General features: G+C 37.7%; 2 protein-coding genes across 2 annotated transcripts; one reads left to right on the plus strand and one right to left on the minus strand.

Moving 5' to 3' along the window:
- Window positions 1–1,090: 1,090 nt before the first annotated feature.
- LOC115433597 (ribonucleoside-diphosphate reductase large subunit-like) lies at window positions 1,091–7,978 on the minus strand. The gene is made up of 19 exons (XM_030155081.1): window positions 7,839–7,978; window positions 6,990–7,078; window positions 6,724–6,901; window positions 6,361–6,461; window positions 6,197–6,256; window positions 6,075–6,114; window positions 5,817–5,979; window positions 5,585–5,726; window positions 5,392–5,475; window positions 5,125–5,286; window positions 4,419–4,498; window positions 4,119–4,320; window positions 3,514–3,663; window positions 3,203–3,424; window positions 3,043–3,119; window positions 2,801–2,936; window positions 2,628–2,723; window positions 1,812–2,000; window positions 1,091–1,727 (listed from the first exon to the last, which is right to left on the minus strand). The coding sequence occupies exons 1-19, from the start codon at window positions 7,855–7,857 to the stop codon at window positions 1,536–1,538; spliced, it is 2,382 nt and encodes a 793-aa protein (XP_030010941.1). The 5' UTR covers window positions 7,858–7,978; the 3' UTR covers window positions 1,091–1,535.
- A 2,682-nt stretch (window positions 7,979–10,660) lies between these two features.
- rnf121 (ring finger protein 121) lies at window positions 10,661–19,365 on the plus strand. Its single transcript, XM_030153966.1, has 9 exons — window positions 10,661–10,809; window positions 12,490–12,527; window positions 12,715–12,856; window positions 13,018–13,172; window positions 13,257–13,364; window positions 15,877–15,997; window positions 16,089–16,222; window positions 17,001–17,102; window positions 17,808–19,365. The coding sequence occupies exons 1-9, from the start codon at window positions 10,732–10,734 to the stop codon at window positions 17,926–17,928; spliced, it is 999 nt and encodes a 332-aa protein (XP_030009826.1). The 5' UTR covers window positions 10,661–10,731; the 3' UTR covers window positions 17,929–19,365.
- The last annotated feature ends 807 nt before the right edge of the window (window positions 19,366–20,172 follow it).

Consider the following 20,172-nt stretch of genomic DNA (forward strand, 5'->3'; position numbering starts at 1 on the left):
TCTAATGAGTTGTTTATGACTGAGCTTTATGCTTCTCTTTCTATTCAGTAGGCAGTGGTGCTTCACCTGAAGCTGTCAGTTTCACAGCAGGTCTCAGCTTGCTTTACACTTATGGCTCCCATGAGGCTGCATGCATGGACACACTAGTTCATTAATTCATCACCTGCAGCATCACCTGTCCCAAGGTACTACTGCATCCAAACTCCTCTACTGGAAAAACACCATGTGGCCTTTTGTTGCAGTGCTGCTTTACAATGCCGTCATCATATTGTTTCTATGGCACAGAACCTTCTAACCCTCCGCTAAAAATACAGACACACAGGTAACATTAAAACGATCCGTTTGTCAGCTCCAGCGTTCTTCTGCTTACATGCATCGCTTTTATTCTGGATGTCAGGATCATGTTATTTTTAAAAACAAAGCATCCCTCTCCTTTTATCCAAGCTTCTCTAGAGAGGGAGAAAATGTTTTCTCCACAATGCAGAAAAAACATTTTCTTCTGCATTTAGTGAACATTTATTCTCAGCTCAAAGTACTGTTCTTGTCTTGCTGAATGCAGAAGTGCAAAAACAGTCTAACTGGGAAGCCTGATATTAATACAACCAAAGGTAAGCACGATGACGTGGTTAGACTTCCTAATAAATCTAGCAACTGAAAAATTAAAGAAAAAGAATACATTTAAGAACATTTTCTCATCACTAGCAACAAAAAGTAATTTAAGACTTATATTCTCATATTATACTGATATTATTAAATTGAAGTTGTAGAACTAGTCTCACTCTTAAAATATGGAAACCTTTATTCCTCCTCTGGACTATTATGGAAACTATTCTTTTAGCTCGTTACTGGTTCCATGTAGGTTAATAACTGGACTAGAAAGCCCATATATACTGAATAAGATATTATTCTCCTTATTAAACAAGATATAATCTTTTGAAATTCCCCTTTTCTAGATTCATGTATTATTAACATGTAATAGCTAAAAAGACAATTTATTTTTGTATTTTGTACAACAAAAGTTTTATTTACCACAAACCTTGAAACAGACCAACATGAAGCTCATTAATGCCACCTGCACATTTTAAAATACTACTGATAAAAAAGTAAGGTTAAGTATTAATTTATTGTACCCCATTAATTCTATACAAAACATTCATACCCCACAATTCATGATACAAAAATATTAAATAAAAAGGGCAATGCTTTGTGAATAGAAAACATTGGTGAATGTAAAAACACTTCAGGAGACAACATATGCATTAGAGCACCAGATGTTTGGAACAATAGATCTTTTTCACAGCAAACACAGCATAACACACAGGTGGAACTGAAATTATTTACCATGGCTGCATTCCATGAAGGTGCTTCAGTTTTAGGGTCTCAGTTTTGTACATGATGGCTTTTAGACACACTTAAATGAAACAGAGCCATGGTTTGTCAAATCAGGAACACCAGTGCTTTTCCTGCTATAAAAAGACAAAATATCTGCCGTGAAGAAGCTCTAAATGTTATAACGAGGAAGTGGTAAAAAGTGCTTAGGAACCACACATCAAGCACTCGTCTCTGTTTGCTAAGGAGCAGACCATGGCGGCAGTGTTTCGCTCTTTGGTCTCCTCCTCTGTGCTTTTTGCAGACTGAACCTCCTTTAGTTTCTCCTTATTCAGAGTGAACTGAATGGGGTTGGCAGCAGGCTTTGTCCGCAGGTAGTACATGCCAGTTTTCAGACCCTGCAGGGAAAAGGAAAGATATTTTTAGAAACTGCCGTCTGTATTTTTGAACATCTAGCCTGCATTCTTTCAGCTCTGACGTACCAACTTCCATCCGTAGAAGTGCATGCTGGTTAGTTTGCCGTAGTTCGGCTCAGCGATGTGGATATTTAGGGACTGGCTCTGGTCAATGTAGGCGCCACGGTCTGCTGCCATCTTGATGACAGTTTTTTGGGAGATTTCCCACACGGTTTTATAAAGCTGTTTCAGATCATCAGGGATCTCCTCGATGTCCTGCAGAAATCAGTCATGATGATTAATAAAAGAGTCGTATTTTATTAATTTCTAGGAACATTTAGTATAGTGGTAATAACATAACCTGTTAAACCCTGGGTCATTTGTTTCCAGTTGGAATCATTTCAATGTAACACAAAAGAATGGATTAGCTCTTAGCAGAAGCTTCATTCATATACACCCAAGTTATGATCGGAAAGCAGCAAAGGCAAGACAAAATTCATAATCATCGCTTTATAATACAACAATTTATTTTTGCTCTTCTTGGCTCATTCAATGTGTTTTGGCAGCAGAGAAATAATACTTGTACTGTATAACCTGTTAGCTTAGCGCAGCAGTTGCACTGGTCTATTGTTTTATTAAATTATTTATGAAATGTGCTGGTCTTGGACTGTTAGCTTATTTTAGATATTTAGTCATTTAAGTGCTGGTTGTTTGGTTACGTTCTTGTCTGACATGGTTTTGTTGAGCTTTTAGCTGATGTTCTTCTGGTTACATGGATGTATAGAAAGTGTACATTGCTACAAGCATTCCTGATCATTGCCATGGCAACACAGATGGAAGTATGGGCACTGGGTTTAAGAGGCTATCCAGATTAATCAGAATTAACTTAGATTTAACAGTTACCTGGATGGACCCATTCTGAGCAATTAGCTGGTTCTTCATTTCGTCACTCCACAGTCCCCTTTCTGTGAGATCCTTCAACAAGTGAGGATTCACAATCTGTAAGAGAGAGAGGTTACATAGTAACTTTGTCTTCAGTTGACACAAAACAGGAAATGCACTCAAACAGTGCTGACCTGAAATTCTCCTGAGAGCACCCTGCGGGTATAAATGTTGCTGGTGTAAGCCTCAATGGACTCGTTGTTGCCCAGGATCTGGGCAGTGGAAGCTGTAGGCATCGGGGCCAAGAGCAGGCTGTTCCTCACTCCATGCCTGAGGACAGAGACAGAGGAGAGGGGATACAGGGATATGTTAAAATCCCATATTCAGAACATGTGAAATGAGCTATAACAAGAAAAAGATGACTAGGCAGACTTACTTAGCAATCTTCTGCTTCAAGACTTCCCAGTCCCACAAATCTGTTGGGGTTTTGTTCCACATATCATGCTGAAGGATCTGGAAAACAACATGTCTCAATAAGGATTTGAAACCAGAACAGTGTTCAAGGATGGATTTGTGTCACTGTGAAAATGACTCACTCCTTTGCTGACTGGAGAACCAGCGTACGTTTCATATGGGCCGACTTCAGCTGCCAGTTCACAGCTGGCCTCTAGTGCAGCGTAGTAGATTGTCTCAAAGATCTGAATGTTCAGTAACTGTGCTTCCTGGCTTTCAAATGGGAAACGCATGAGAATGAAGGCATCAGCCAGGCCCTGCACACCAATGCCAATGGGTCTGTGACGCTTATTTGACCTTTCAGCCTGTAAAGTACAACACAGGGTCATTGTTAACTTTGAGCTCACAAACCAACTAAATGAATCAAAGACTGCTTGACAAGAAAAAAAAATACCTCTGGCACTGGGTAGTAGTTAATATCAATAATCTTATTCAGGTTCCTGACAATGACTTTGGTGACAGATGCAAGCTTTTTGAAGTCGAAGGTCCTTTCAGGGGTGACGTACATGTTGAGAGCAATAGATGCTAAGTTACAGACGGCAACCTGAGATGAAGAAAGAAAGAGGCTGAAAATGAGCAAAGTCATGACATAGTTGTATTTGAGGTAGAGCTGTAAGGGTTTAAAATGTCTTCCCACTTTTTCAGACAATATTTGGAAAATACCTAGGTGTTTAATTATATAATGAAACTGTTATGTTTCAGCCTGACTAAGCATGCTTTTATGTTATAATTCCCAGAGGATTTTTACTACTTACTTGCTAAAACTCACACTCCTAATGTTCTATGAGTAAAGCAACTCAGCAGAGGAATATGTACATTGCAGAACATACTTATTATTTTGCTTTCAATAACCTAAAACTCATTCTGGCCTGTGTTCTTTAATACAGCGGTAAACATTCTGGCTGTAGATGTTTTATGATTTAGCTTTGGAAAATAATAAGTGATACTCTGGAAACAGTTTTTTTTTTTTCATTTCGTAGTCTATGACCTGCTGCTCACCTCATCCTTGCTAGTGTACTCTACGATCTCTGTGCACAGATTGCTGGATTTGATGGTTCCCAGATTCTGCTGGTTGCTCTTCCTATTGCAGGCGTCCTTGTAGAGCATATACGGCGTACCCGTCTCTGTCTGTGACTCAATGATGGCGTACCACAGCTGCTGAGCCTTCACCACACGCCTGGTCCTGCCTTCCTTCTCATATCTATAGGGAATACAGAAGGGAGGGATGTTAGCGCTGACAAATTACCTGTGAAAACTGGAAAGAAAAATTGAGAAAATAATTAGATATGATGGTCTTACTGAGTATAAAGCTTCTCAAACTCTTCTCCCCAACACTCCTCCAGGCCAGGACACTCACTAGGACACATCAGTGACCAATCCTGTAGCAGCCAAAGAATAGTGAGACTGTTATTGATACAGACCAAAACAAATCTGTACATCTTTAACCTGGAGCATTTGTTTCCAGTGGGAATCATGTCAATGTAACACAAAACAATAGACTAGCTAATAGCAGAAGGTCCATTCATTTAAACCAAGTTATGATCAGCAAACAGCAAAGGTAAGACAAAATTAATGATCATCACTTAATGATGCAACGTTTATTTTTGCTCTTCTTTGTCTTGTGCAGCGAGTTTTAATTTTAGGATCTGCTTAATGTTAGCTTCGCGCTGCACAGTTTGTTTCATTGGTCCGTTGTTTTATGAAATTATTCATGACATACACTGGTTTCAGACTATTTGTTTTAGATATTTTAAGTGCTTGTTTGGATTGTGTTCTGTTGTCTGACAGTTGGTTTTCTTGAGTTTTTAGCTGAAGGTTCTTGAAGTCATGTGGATGAATATAATGTGTATATTACTACAAGCGTCATGTAGAATTACCATGGTAACACAGATGGAACTGTGGCTGTCTCAGGTACCGAGACAATGGGGCTTAAGAGGCAGAATATACATATTCACATATACAGCTAAGCCCAAGATGATGACAATAATGCCTCGAATAGTCTCACCCCATTGCTTTCCACTCGTTTCATAAAGAGGTCTGGGATCCACAGGGCGAAGAACAGGTCTCTGGCCCTCTGTTCTTCTTTACCCGTGTTCTTCTTTAACTCTAAAAACTCAAACACATCGAAATGCCATGGCTCGATGTAGACAGCGAACGCACCGGGTCTCTGAACAAACATAGAAAGTGAATGGATTAAACTTTTCTGCTCTGCCTGTAAAGCAGCGATGCCTAGTATTATTTTATGTTCTGCTAGTTTAATCTCAGTTCTTACCTTGTTGCCACCCTGGTCAACATAGCGTGCTGTGTTGTTGTATACTCGAAGCATAGGAACCAGGCCATTTGAAGTACCATTAGTCTGAAAAATATGAACCACTATTACAAAACGAAAATATTTGCATAGATTATATTGAGATTTTCTTCACTTTTTACTTGTTTACAATTTCTCTTGTGTACATATTACTCACCCCAGCAATATAGCTGCCTGTTGCTCTAATGCAGCTGACAGCCAGTCCAATACCTCCTGCTGATTTGGAGATGAGTGCACACTGTTTCAGCGTGTCATAAATTCCCTCGATGCTATCATCCTTCATGGACAGCAGGAAACAACTGGAAAAACCCAGACAATGAAACATTTTACAAAAAATTCTGACGTCAAAAGCAACTTTTACTCAGAAATAAGATTTTAGTAGTGATTACCTTGACAGCTGTGGTCTGTTGGTGCCAGCATTGAACAGTGTTGGGGAGGCATGAGTGAACCACTTCTCAGACAGCAGGTTGTAAGTCTCAATGGCTGCATCGATGTCTCTTTCATGAATCCCAACAGACACCCTCATCAGCATATGCTGGGGCCTCTCAGCAACTACAAAAAGAATGGTTAGACTAACAATTAAATAACACAAATCTCCAAAATGACAATGTGTGCATTCAGAAAGTCACAGTAAAGTCAGTTCTTACCTTTGCCATTAATCTTCAACAAATATGACCTTTCAAGGGTCTACAAAGAAAAATGAAAAATTTAGATTTATACAAGAATATGAGTTTTGAATGAGAACTGCAAAAGGGAAGCTGGAAATTACCTTAAAGCCAAAAAAGTTGTAAGAAAAGTCTCTGTCGTAAATGATGGCAGAGTTGAGGCGCTACAAAAAAAGAAAACATTAAGAAGTTAGTTGTTAGGAAGTGCAAAAAATCATATAACTGTAGGGACTAAACGTGACCAAATATATCATCAAATATGACTTACATTCTTGTTTTCAAGGATAATATCGAGTGTCTCCTTCGATATCATAGGGGAGTGACGTTTATTCAGTGGATTGATGTAGTTGTACAGATCCTCCATCACATCTAAAACAAAGACGAAATATCATCTAATATTAGCTCAGATAATTTGAGCAAGGCAATATCAACAGCTTAATGCATGAACTAGTGCATATTAACTTAAGTATATAAATAATTCTATTGTATTAGAATGCTGTGCTTGCACACAATATAACAACTTGACACAGAGGGTTAGATTACAATAGATAGAACTTTATTGATCCCTTGGGCAGAGCCCTTAGGACATCAAGGTTTAATTATTAGTATTATGCTTAATTATTAAACATACCGCTGAATACTTTTTTTGTCTCTTTGTGCAGGTTGGACACAGCGATGCGTGCAGCCAGGATTGCATAGTCAGGATGTTTGGTGGTGAGAGTAGCAGCAGTTTCTGCTGCAAGAGTGTCCAGCTCCACAGTGGTGACCCCACTGTACAGACCCTGGATCACCTTCATTGTGATCTGAGCCTGCAGAAAAGACCAGACAGAGAATTTCTGTACAATGGATCTGGAAATAAAGTCTTTACATATTTGTAGCTGTTAGAATTCAACTTACTGGGTCCACAAAGTCAGAGTTGAGTCCATAGCAAAGCTTCTGGATGCGAGATGTGATTTTGTCAAAGCTGACTTTCTCCTGGTGTCCATCTGAAACACAGACATAGTACTGCTTTGTGAGATCTTAAGCTTATTTGGCCAATTTCTGCAAATTCACTTAATAGGTTATTAATAAATTCATAATGGTGAATACAAAATACATTTCAGTTACTATACTCGTAATTTTCTTCCTCTTGGAGATTAGTGGAGTCAGATGAAGTCAACACTGAACACCTGTCTAACCAGTTAAACAAAGGACACACTTATTATTACTTGGCGCCACTACTAAGATGCCACAACTTGTCAATAACACAAGTCAACTACACTAATATTTCAGAGCCACGTCTGAGACAACATTAACTTTGCAAAATACCAGAGAAAACGTGAAAACATTAAAGGCGGAAAACAAAAGTAGGTCAACTTTATAACTGAGGTCAGTTAGACCCTCGGATGTGTTGTTGCTGGTTAAAAAAAAAAAAAAAAAAAAAAATACTGCCAAACGTACTGCCATAAGTTGTAGTAAAAATGAAGTAAAAACAGAAAAGAAGCAAGAAGGTTGAGAATTAAAATACAGCTTTTTCCACAAGTCTTTGTTTGGATCACACAGGAAAGGCACCGGAAAGACACTGAACGCACCAATTAAACATGGAAAAAGAAGAAAACAAATCCAAAACACTTAGATGCATCTCAGCGCTAACGTTACTTACATGATATGCATGACATGAATAGTTTTAAGTATTGTCAGTGAAATTTAACGTAAAGTTGCATCATTATCTGTCTCATCTTATCTTAAATGTCAAAGTTACTCTACCTCGCTTGATCACATGCATGTTGATAGTGCAGGTATATCCACAGACGGCAGGTGTTTGTTTTTATCTTCTAACCAGTAGCAGAATTACTGCAGTTTGAAGTTACTGTAGCCGGTTATTACACTAAGAGAACAATCGGCAAACACAGTTGAATCTCAAACTGAGGCGCCAACGATGCGCAGACCAGTTACACCACACCGAGGCAAGGGCTCAGCCAATCAGGGAGCAGGACGGTAAGCCTCTGAGCCAATCACAATCTAGTATTCAGTCCTTTTACTTATCCCGGAAGCTGAAATCTGGCGGGTTTTTTTTTTTCTTTTAATAAACAGGTCATGTAACAGATAATTACACTAAGTTTATATCAGATATGCAGCAGCAAGTCATCATATATGCAGGTTTTGGAGCCCATAGATAACTCTTAAATATAAATATTTTAACGATGCATTTATGCTTAACTTAGACGTTCTGTGCATCTATTTCCATATTTCTAACACAGTAATACATTAGTCATTAGAACTGCTGCATATTGCAAAAATATCATCATGATAACCATTTTCAGTCCAGTCGATATTGGTTATTATCACAAGATCGCACAATCAACATTTTATATTTATTTGCCTCTATACTTTATTGGTCAGAACATTTATAAATGATAAATTCTTTGATTCAATGCATGATACAATTAAGTAATACAAAACACTGACACATTTTGAGTTTTATTTGACAGTGTGAAACAAAATAAATATTAAAGACAAAAAAGTGTTAATATAGTATATAATACTGATTATTATAATCTAAAATTACATTGTGATACTAATAACTAATCTCTGATGAAAATGATTTTTATATAATAAAGTAAGTAATGTCACAATCATTATCAGTAATATAGTAAATATTATACAGTAATACACAGAATGTGCAACAAACAAAATGGGAAATTCATTAATGACAGAGTATCCCCTGAGAGTATCAAAGCCATACTGTTCACACCCTTGCCCAAAAAGCGGAATAAAATATTGTTACCTCTTCTCATGAAATGATTGAGACAATGTGATTTTTTTTTTTTTTTTTTTTTATAGATAATGTGTAACTGGGACTCAGAATGTGATCATTGCACCTAGTTAAAGGTGATTACTGATGTATATAAATAGAGATAAAAGAGGAATGTGTCTGAGAATTAAATTATTCTAACTTTATGGGCAAGAATGTAGTGTGATGACAAATCCATAAAGCACTACCCTCATCAAAAAATAAATAAATAAATAAATGAATGAATAAATAAATGAAAGAAAGAAAGAAAGAAAGAAAGAAAGAAAGAAAGAAAGAAAGAAAGGGGAAAAAAAGTTTAATAACTGAAATGGGAACGGGAGTTGGGCTTGGAGACTCTTGAAAATGAGTAAGATGATGTTGAGGAAAGCCAGATGAAAACTTCAAACTAAAGGTCTTGGTGAGAGTTCTGCTGAAGAGCATAATAACATGCTTAGACACTCCAGAGCTAAAATTCATGCAGCTGGGTTTTCACGGTCAGGATCACTGCTCGACGAAGAGTGGAAAATCTATGACTGACCATTTTTATATATTCTTATATATTCTTGTCCTTTAATTGAATCAATCTGGCAAGATATTGCTAAAGAAATAAGAAACCTTTTTAGAATAAACATTGGTTGCTTCTTTGAAATATTAATTGAAAAGATCCCAGACAAACTGCTCAGGAAAAATATCTCTACAGTCTACTCCTGTCTGCAGTGAAGAAAGCCATCATCAGTAAAAGAAGTGAACTGTCGACGAAATACACAGTACAGAAAGATTGATATTTACACTAGGAATGCAGTTTGACTGATGCACAAAATACTGAAACAAATGGACTGTTTACAAAATGACATATACTCCAGGAGTACTGTTGAAATGTAATCTACTATGTATCTGAACAAAGTCTGTAAAAAAAAAAAAAAATATTAAGCAGCCTTTGCAAACCTTTTGTTTACATGTTAACATACAATGAAAAAAATCCAGTAAAAACAGAATTTAAAAAGTGTATGGTTAAGAGTGTTTGTGTTAGAGCATACTGTCTTAAAATAATCAGATGATTCAATATATTGTGAAACCAAACTTAAAATTTAATAATTTCATTCACTGAATTGTTAAAAAATATTGATATCTTGAAGCATTTGCATAGATGGAGTGGAGATGCAAAGTATTCACACGTGTCCTAAATATTATAAATATGTCCCCTGCAATGAAAATGTATTATGAGCAGAGGAATTTGTTAGAATGTGGAAGAAAATGAGAAGTCTTGTTGAAACAAAGACGGGCTATTGAAGACCAGGGGCTTATAAATTATGAATTAAATAATAGAGGTGTTTTACATGGATGCTCAAAGAAGTTCCTTCATCAAACAAAAGAGTAAATAGAATAGAATCTTTATATCATTGCACAAGTACAATAAAATTGGATGCCACCTTTGCTGCAAAAATACAAGAGATAAAAGTTTTTCCTTAAAATAAATAATAGAAATATCGTTTTGTATGTTTGTTTTGTTTGTAGAATAGAATAGAATCATGCCTATAACTGTGGAGATGGAAACATGAGGAAAAAATGGTCTGCAGTAAAATAAAATAAAAAAAAAAAACACAGGAGGATTGAAAGAATATTATATTCAACTTAACGTTTGTGAGGCCGTAAAGACATTTCTCCCATAAATTGATAGAGAAATTACATAAACTGTTGCATAAAAGCCCACAATAGTGCAGAAAATTACAGGTTTTAACTCAAAAGTCAAACCCATTTCACCTTTTTTTTTATTTTGAAGACAACAGTGCACTGTACGCCGGAAGTACCTGCTGAGGTTTATCGCTGAAGCTAATGGCCCCGGAAAGGTAAAATAGCACTCCGAAGATGGCCGGGGTGTTTGAGGTGGAGGTTGATGGTGTAGAGCACGACCATGGGCTGGAGCATCAGGACGAGCCGCACCAGGTGAGGGTAACGAGTTGCACCACGGCTGCGGGGTGACAGTAACAGCCGTGGGGTGATCTTATCCGGGGCTGCTAGCTGCTAACTCAGGAACTGCTGTGTTAGCTGCTACGGCTTTAGCCTAATGTAAGCAGCTACAGCTACTGTTTAGCCATCTGTTACTAAGCAGGGGTATGATGCGTCGATTAATGTATGTCTACAGAGACTAATGTGACAATTACAACTCTAGACTGAACCAGCAAAACAGTTACAACCGTTTAACGCTACTAAGTTTGCTATAAAGCATGCTAACATATCACTCACACTTCATAGCTTGACAGCCGGTTGAATTATCTCATACGTTCAGTTTTCTCTAAAGTTAGCTCAAGTAATGGTAAACATAAATGGTTGCCACTGTGTTAAAAAATTCCTGACACTTTTTTGTGTGATTATATAAATAAAGATGATGTGGCTGATCGGGTCAAGGGTCATATATGTATGTGCGCTTTGCTCAAGGGCCAGGGGCTGTCACTGTCAGAGTCACTGAGACACTTCCGGTGAAGTTTCACTCTACAAGCCACAAGAGAACTGATGCCAAATGCAGTATTTTACTGCATTTGACATCAGTTTTCTTGTGAACTGGCTACAGAGAGAAGTGAAACCAGTGTTGAGATCATAGACTTCATGGTATGGCTTATTCCAGTCGTTAGTGTTACTATAACAGCAAAACACTGTATGCCTGACTAACAACATACACAGTGGACTCTTATGGTCATTGGTTGGCTGGTGACTCAAGTGTATGTGGTTGGAGGCTCTTCTTCTTTAAGGAACCCCTCTTTTCCAGTCATGTAGTGTATAAAGTGTTGTGACAGCACACAAATACCATTAAAAAGTTGCGAAATGATCAGTGAAGTGGTGACTTAAAAGCCTTTTTTTTGTTTGACCTTTTTTCATCAGCAGATGGCATTAGATCACCAGGTTGTAGTCTCATGATGTCTTTCACATCATCTCATTTTGTAATCATGAGTGAAAATATAAAAAAAAAACCCAGCAAAGGGTGACTCAGATAGGAAAATGACAGTGTACTTAGCATGTGCCCTGTGACTAAGATGTGGGTGTAACTCTTGTGTACTTGGAAGGCAGTTGCCACTGCCTGGCAAAATTTTGTATCTTTGTTACAGATAAGCTCCAACAATTAAAAGAAAACAATATAACCACTTCTTGTTGCCAACTTTTAGTTAATGCGCTTCAATGAGTCTGACAACCCTGGATGAATTTTAACTAGTAAACATACTTATGAGTGTTTAATAGCTTTGTTTTTGTTATAGACATTTGGAATTTGGACATGTTTTATTACGTATTCTTATTAATCTTAAATCAAATAGTTTCTCTGAGCTGCTCCCTTATTGGTATTCTGTGCTAGATGTAGGGCTTTAGTATTAATTGCCAGAGGTGATGTTCAGTAATGTAGTCTGATGTGACGGTTTTGTTGTTAGTAACCACTTTCAACCACTCTTGTAGCCACTTTTTTTTTAGTCAAGGTCACCGTGACAGAGTGAGTCTTAATAGAACTGTAAATTTTATTATTCACTCTGGTTAATTAACTGTAATTTTTTTTTTTTATCACCAGTTATTTAATAGGTTGTTTGATAGTAAAGAAGCTATTATTAATCATCATCATGATTTTATCTTTCCCTCCTGTAGATCGATGTGTCCAAGCTTTCACCTGAAGAGAAATGGAGGTTAGTTTCTGCTGGATTATATTAACTCTAATGTTATGCTTCACAACTATTTACTCACAAAAAAATCTGCACTTCAACTTGGATTTTTTACCCAGCTATATTTCTGTTTGTGAGCTCTTAATCTTATCTCATGCTACTGTATTTGAGGGTGTCAGGTGAGTTTTACTGTGTACCTTTCCTTTTGTAGGGTGGAGCATGCAAGGATGCACGCCAAACACAAAGGCCATGAGGCCATGCACGCAGAGATGGTGCTGATCCTCATTGTCACCCTGGTCATTGCCCAGCTAGTCCTTGTGCAATGGAAGCAGAGACATCCCAAGTCATATAATGTAAGACACAAATGATACATTTGAATGTACTTGAGGCGAATGCAAACCAACACAGGTCACAGTTTAGAATAATTTGCATTGTTTTTGGATGTGTGTGATGAAGAGCATGTGTTTTTCTTCACGTGTCTGTCTTCTAACATGTCTACTCTGGCGTCTTGTAGCTGGTGACTCTGTTCCAGATGTGGGTCGTTCCTCTCTACTTCACTACCAAACTTCACTGGTGGAGGTTTCTGTCCACCTGGTTTATCTTTTCTGTCATAACAGCATATGTCTCCTATCGTGCCACCCGCAAGCCACTGGCCTGCACAACCCCAAGGTAAATTTTAACAGTTATTTTCAGATCATAGTGTTAGCTGTGTATATTTTCTGATGACATAAAATTAGTCCTTCTCTCTGGCAGGTTGGTGTATAAGTGGTTCCTCCTTCTCTACAAGATCAGCTATGCCACAGGAATAGTAGGCTACAGTGTCGTCATGTTTACACTTTTTGGTATAAACCTAATATTCAGGTATGTATGCAAACTTTAGTTGTCTTACAAACAACATTGATCAAATGTCCTTTGTGTAAGATGTAAGAGGATGTAATTGCAGAAACTGAATATAACATTTATATTCATGTTTTTATTAGTGTATAATCACGTGAAAATAGTAACTGTGTTTTTGATACATTAGAATGAACTGATATCTCCTTATGCAAAGTTTGCCATGTTTTTGCAGTAGCTCAGGATGTACTTCCTCTCTTTTCCCTCTTCCGTTTTATGTGTCTGGAATTAAAAAAAGGTGTGTTACTGTTACCTACCATATTAGTAAAATTCATGTCCATTAAAATTAAACAGTCTAGAGCAGACCGAATAAACACTGGCTCTGTCAGCGACGTTCACATTGTAGTGGTCAATGTAGAAGAGACTGTGGGAGGTATTAATTTGGTTGCATTTGGTATTCACCCCTAGATGACACTAAAGATTACACAGTGAACCTTTTAATGATATTATTGTCTCTTTATGTTTACTTTATACCACAAGTATAGTATTTACTCACACACAAAACACCCAATGATAAGGTGCAAAGAGCTGTTATAAACTTTTAACACTAGAACACGCAAATAAAATTTGCATTTCTGTTTCGGCTTTGTTAACCAAATAAATAGCGCAGAAATGGACAGAAATAATAACTGAAATATACCAAGGTTATGAAATGAAATATACAGAGAAATTAAACTGCAGTGGTTCATAGTTTTTAAGCTTCACTGGTCAAAAAAAGCCATAGTTACTTTTGAGCATATTGTAATGGACTCTATGCACAGCCCCACTACTTCCTGAACTTAAGGCAGCTCCTTTATTCCCTGTTTTTCATTATTGGACACACTGATTAATCCAGGTGTGTCTGCTGCTTCTTGTTGGGACTACTATGATCAGACACACCTGGATTAATCAGTGTGTCCAATAATGAAAAACAGGGAATAAAGGAGCTGCCTTAAATTCAGGAAGTAATGGGGCTGTGCATAGAGCCCATCCAGGTGGCCAGAGAGGACACAAGACTTCTGCATCCACTCCTTATTAGGGCTGCACGATTTTGGCTAAAAATAAAATCCCGTTTTGTTTTTTTTTTTCCCCTCAAAAAATTAGATTTTTCGATTTCAGTTTCGATTTGGGCTGGTGGTGGCATTTTAGCCGGCATGTCATTTTCGTGTGCCGCCCACAATGCAACGCACTGCTTCCACTATGGCTTGCAATGAAGTTTGAGGTGCTGAAATAAATGGTTGTGCTGCTGTCTTTGACTGATACCGCCTTCAGGTTGAGTTGGCAGCAAAGAATGGTTTGGTCTTCACGGGAAACTTCGAAGCGGTACCAATTCCACACAACCGACTTGCTCTTGCTATTTTTAACCCTGAACTTCTCACTCTCCTTAGCAAACGGCATTTTTGTACTGATGTGTGGAGACCAAAGACTGTGGAGACCGCTCTCACAGTTAGGAGGAGGAGCCTACGGTACCCCGGAGGCTCGCGGCCCGCAGACACGAAAGAGATGAAATTCGATTTGACGATGACCTTTTTTTGATTTCGATTTTAAAATCAATTAATCGTGCAGCCCTGTTCCTTATGTTCCTTATGTTCCATTTCTCCTTCAGCTCAAGACATGAAAATGAAGTGTAATAGAAACAACACTGAAGTTATGAGTGAATTGTTTATAGATTATTCAGTCTATCTTCAGTTTAATCTTCCATGGGAATGAAGGGTCCTCTGTAATGTAGGATGAAGGGTGCACAATGAGATGCTATCATTGAAAGAGCTCCAGTCACAGTGGGAAAAAAAAAGTGGAAATAATGAATGATCACAGGCGATTATGTAATAAATTTAGACATCTTGTGTATGTATGGTCAGTTCTCCAATAGCTCATGTTAAGTTTAGGATCAAATTTTTTATTTGTGTTGTTCAACTCCATAATCAGTTACTTATCTAATGTTATATAATATCTCTGTTGTGCAGATACACAAACATATTTGGCTGTTATAGGAACTTCAGTCTAGACAAGGAAATGTCGAACACCATAGTCTTCAAACCTAGGCCTGGTATATCCTTTCATATTTCCCTTTAATGATAAGTATTAGGAACTACTTATTGTGAGCCACAGTTAAAGCTGCAGTTTTTTTTTAAGCATCCACCTTACCTGTTTTCAGACAGATAAAGAGGATTAATATGTGACTGTTAGCTGTAATTACAGATTTCTGATCTATCAGATGTGACCTGGATGTGATTCTCCTGCCCTACACCGGGGCTACATTTTTCTGTAATAGCATAAAATAATATCAGACCATGTAGCTTTCTCCTCTCAGTCTACATCAAAAGACTGGGAGGAGAAAGGTTACCATTCATATTGGCACTGCTTAATACTAAAATGGCATTTCAGCTCATGGAAACTTGGATGAATATGTTTAAAAAAAAAAAAAAGCAACTTGCAGAGTGATACATATAAGCAGACACATCTTTTTATACTTTTTAACACTGACTGCCCTCTCTATCAGGATAAAGCCGGAGGATGCAATGGACTTTGGCGTTTCTCTGTTGTTCTATGGTCTGTACTACGGAGTCCTTGGACGGGACTTTGCAGAGATGTGTGCAGACTTCATGGCTTCAACCATAGGAGTGAGTACGACGACTGTAGTTATCATGTTTGTGTTCGAAGTAAAGTCAGAACGCTACAATGTTTTACCTACTGCTCTCTTTAATTTTTTAGTATTACAGTGCATCTGGAATGCCAACCAAGCACCTCTCGGATGATATCTGTGCTGTGTGTGGTCAGCCCATCCTTGTAGATGTCAATGAAGAGGGGATTATTGAAAACACATACAGACTGACCTGCAATCATGTGTATCCTTTCCACACAAGCTGTTCTGCAGCTGATTGAGTTTTCTCACTAAAAGAGAAGTCCAGATATATGGTGGGGTGTTTTATTTCTGTAAAAGGTAAGGCCATGACTTTGCATTGCTGCTGTATTGTGTACAGTTACCTTGACCTTTATGCAGCTGTTAATGTTATGCTAATCTATGTTCATCTAGATTTACTTCCCCTGTTATTGTTCCTAGGGCCTCATCTGCTGCAAATAGCACGTAGTCTTATCTTTTATGGCAATACTTTGGTTTGTATTATTCAAACCTAGATTTTGTGAGTTTTTTCTTACATGAACTCAGATGAACCATGACACTGTCAAAATTTCCCTTCAGTGATGAGTGTAGAGATTTGATATGACATGTCAGGATTAAAATATATGATATGCAATGAATTTGCAGCATGTAATTTATTACGATGGTTCTTTAAAATCTGTTTTTATTTTTGCACTAAAACTTATCAGCTATCTGTGTCTCTGACCTTTCTGTTGGATACAGGAATTTGACTGTGTAAATTAGTTACATAATACTGAAGCATGTTACGAACTAATTTTCTGTCTAAATAAGGTAATTCTATAGACAGTATATTATTAACATTTATTTTTAATTGTAATCTAATAATAGTTCTTACTTTTGGATTGTTGATGCTGATGTATCAGCCTCATACACCTGAATTTAATTTGTTTTTGTTTTTCAGTTTTTCAGTGATGGTTTAGATTTTGCTCCTACTGTGCCATATTGAGCCTTAACTCCAGTCCCAGGTTCCACGAGTTCTGCATAAGAGGATGGTGCATCGTTGGAAAGAAGCAGATGTGCCCGTACTGCAAAGAGAAGGTGGATCTGAAGAGGATGTTTAGTAACCCGTATCCTTGATACTCTCACGCACTGTACAAAATGATATTTTCTGACTTGTAAATTAGTTTTCCTGTCTTAGTCACATGATTACTTAGACTAAACAGCCTTGACGGAGATCTACATTACACATCACCAGTGACAGATGAGTACTAATCAACATTCTGGAAACCACTTTACACTGAATCACTGAAGAAGAGGGTGTTTCTTGTAACTGAGAGGAAGTTCTGACTCAAATATTTTGACGAGTACCTCAGTTTGGTTATTTAGAACAACAGATTAATGTTTAGTTCCTGTTCCTTTTTGAGACTGATCTCAAGAAATAGCGTTGTATGTTCCGCTTGTTCTTATGGCATTTGGTGTGTTATACCTACGCATTTTCACCCTTTTGCATGTTATTCAGTGCCATTTGATCACGTGTGAATTTACGTCAAGATCTCCGATTCACATAACCCTAACCCTCAGTGTGTGGCATTTGATGCATTGATTCAGGTTGGACAGGGGGCTACTAACGGTGTGAACATACGCGCAGAAAGCTTATAATGCATACGGATAACACGCCAATTAAAACTGGTGTGTATATTTACGGGAGTCATGATATCACGTTGCCTTTTTGAAGCTTAGAATCCTTCTCTTCTCTGGTCTGTCCTGACAGTCATACATTTATTCACCCTTGACCACTGTTGCTCTTTTACCTTAACCTGTTTCGCTTTTAGCTGGGAGAGGCCACACGTCATGTATGGACAACTTTTAGATTGGCTTCGGTACTTGGTGGCTTGGCAGCCGGTAATTATTGGATTTGTTCAAGGTATCAACTACGTCCTGGGATTGGAGTAACCTGCAAATCCAAAAACGGACATACACGCCATACGGAGGACAATGCACTGGCTCAAAAGACTGGAGCCTAACATTGAACTAAAACATCAATATGAAGTGTCTATACTTTTTGTACATATTGATAGGCACAACGTATTTACGGTTTATTTGAATTTTATTAGTAATCAGAATTTGGATGTCTGTCTCAATTCCCCAGGTTTTCTTCACATCATTACACATTAATCATGGGTTTGTGCATATTATGACCTAGTAAAGCAGTTCTAAAATCGCTACGGAGGTGCTTTTTACTAATTTATGAATTTGTGTCTTAAGTGTTTGTCAATACTCAGTTAAAGGGTCATGCTGGAGTTTTTCATCCTCTTATCTAATGATAAAAAGCTCTTCCATTGTTATCTAATAAAAATTCGGTTGAAATCTGCATAAATTATTGCTGCCCAGTCATGCCTCCAGTGTAAATGGGCATAAAACCCAGACTTCCCCTGGAATCCTTGGGCTGCTGCATCATTGCACGTCATTACTCATGTAGCTGTTTGACTTCCTGACAATAACTTTAACAAGAAGTGAAATAACTGAGTTTCCTACATGCAGACAAGCACAATGTCTGTTGACATCATGGAGAATCAGCATACAAACTTAGCTAAGAGCAGGATTCCTCCTACGGTACTTAGTAAGATGGAATTGTTAATATTACTGGATTTCAACATGTCCACAGTGTCTGCATTACACTCATTATAAATGGAAAGACAGACCTATCTGCTTTGGTTTTTGCCATTTTCCACCCTTTGACTAGTTTGTATGATTCACATTGGAGGTCAGAAATAGTCACAGGACTATTTTTTAATACGGAAAAAAAAAAAAAAATCTCCTGAGCCTCTGAAATTACAGCTCATATAGCCATGTATGTTTTTGTCAGCAGTTTGCCTTTAAGCCTCTATTATAGAAACAGTTTTTATGAACAGTTTTTGCAGTATGTTTTTGGATTATTAAGAGACATGATTTTGAAACTACTTATTCAGTACAGTGAGCAAAATGACATCAGGGCCTGAGAAGTTACTGAAAGTGTCTGCATGTCAAAGTACTTATAAAGGTACTTTGGAAAGATTTTTCAGTAGTATGGGTCAAGTGGTTCTTGTACCGCTTAGGTATTTGTAGCCTCCACTTAAATACCAACCAAAACTAAGAGTCTGGCTGCTTTTAATGAAATGAGGAAAGAAAACTGTTATGGAGTGACCCTTTAACTGGGAGAGTGCAGACAGTGCCAGCACTCTTCTTTTTTTACCGTTTGAAGTTGACGGCTGGTGAATTTCACAGGTACTTCTCATGGTGTATTCCATATCTTTGACCCGATTTACCTGGACCTCACTGTGTGCAACAGGGCTAATTTATCATTTCAGTGTCAGTGTTATCTTCAAAATCAATAAATGCCAGTACACTTTAGATCAACTTTTTTTTCCTGTGGAATTCTTTGAAAAGGTAATAAATTGTTAACATGAAGATCAACATATGTGACTCCTAAGAATGAGCATTGAATTAGTCAGCATGCTTGATTTACTGTATGTGTGAAACCATAAAAGGTCAACAAACTTAAAAAAAAAAAGTGTGGGCGAATTTTTGAGGAAATCCCCAAGCTGAGTCCATGTATGTTGTGTTTGAAAGCGTAGGGAAGTTCGTTCTCTATATATAGACATGTGGAATCCCTGAACTGCATTCAATAACCAAACACTCTTAAGTAAAGGAGTCAGAATGAAGCAGCCGTCCATTATCGCAGGTAAATCCACTTATACTTTGTCAGCGATTTTTACTTCTTACAGAAGTGGTATGAACATGTGTTTCTCTAACAGCCTTTGTGTTTCTGTGCCTGGTGCTTGCAGATGGATTTCCAGGTGAAGTATATTTTGTGAGCGTGAAACTCAAATGTTTTTATATAATTAGACTTTGTGTTTAACTCAATTTCTACTTCAGTATCAGATAATTGTTCTCCAAAGATCATTGGGCCAGTGCAGGTCCAAATAAAAGCTCATCCAGGTAAGACTTAATTTTTAGTGTGCGGGTAAAATTTAATACATTGAGAATTCATGAGTAATCTGTGCTTTGAGACTTTGTGCCTGATGGATGTGTGTGTGTTCTGCCTGTCAGAAGAGCTGCTGATTCTTCACTGTGACGCGTTTACAAACTGTGAAGATGATGTTACGCTCATCTATTGGCTTGTGAATGACACGTTCCCTGAGGAGACCTCTAGCAGTG

The sequence above is a fragment of the Sphaeramia orbicularis genome, chromosome 14, assembly GCF_902148855.1.
Source record: "Sphaeramia orbicularis chromosome 14, fSphaOr1.1, whole genome shotgun sequence".
In the NCBI taxonomy this organism is placed as follows: Eukaryota; Metazoa; Chordata; class Actinopteri; order Kurtiformes; family Apogonidae; genus Sphaeramia; species Sphaeramia orbicularis.

Excerpts from the sequence above, each read along its gene's own strand:
- LOC115433597 (XM_030155081.1), bottom strand. Across the intron at positions 6,115-6,196 it reads ACAACTTTTTTGGCTTTAAG|ACCCTTGAAAGGTCATATTT; the intron begins GTAATTTCCAGC and ends TTTTCTTTGTAG. Across the intron at positions 2,724-2,800 it reads TGCTCTCAGGAGAATTTCAG|ATTGTGAATCCTCACTTGTT; the intron begins GTCAGCACTGTT and ends TCTCTCTTACAG.
- rnf121 (XM_030153966.1), top strand. The coding sequence starts at position 10,732 with ATGGCCGGGGTGTTTGAGGTGGAGGTTGATGGTGTAGAGCACGACCAT. Across the intron at positions 10,810-12,489 it reads ATCAGGACGAGCCGCACCAG|ATCGATGTGTCCAAGCTTTC; the intron begins GTGAGGGTAACG and ends TCCCTCCTGTAG. Across the intron at positions 13,365-15,876 it reads GGTATAAACCTAATATTCAG|GATAAAGCCGGAGGATGCAA; the intron begins GTATGTATGCAA and ends CCTCTCTATCAG.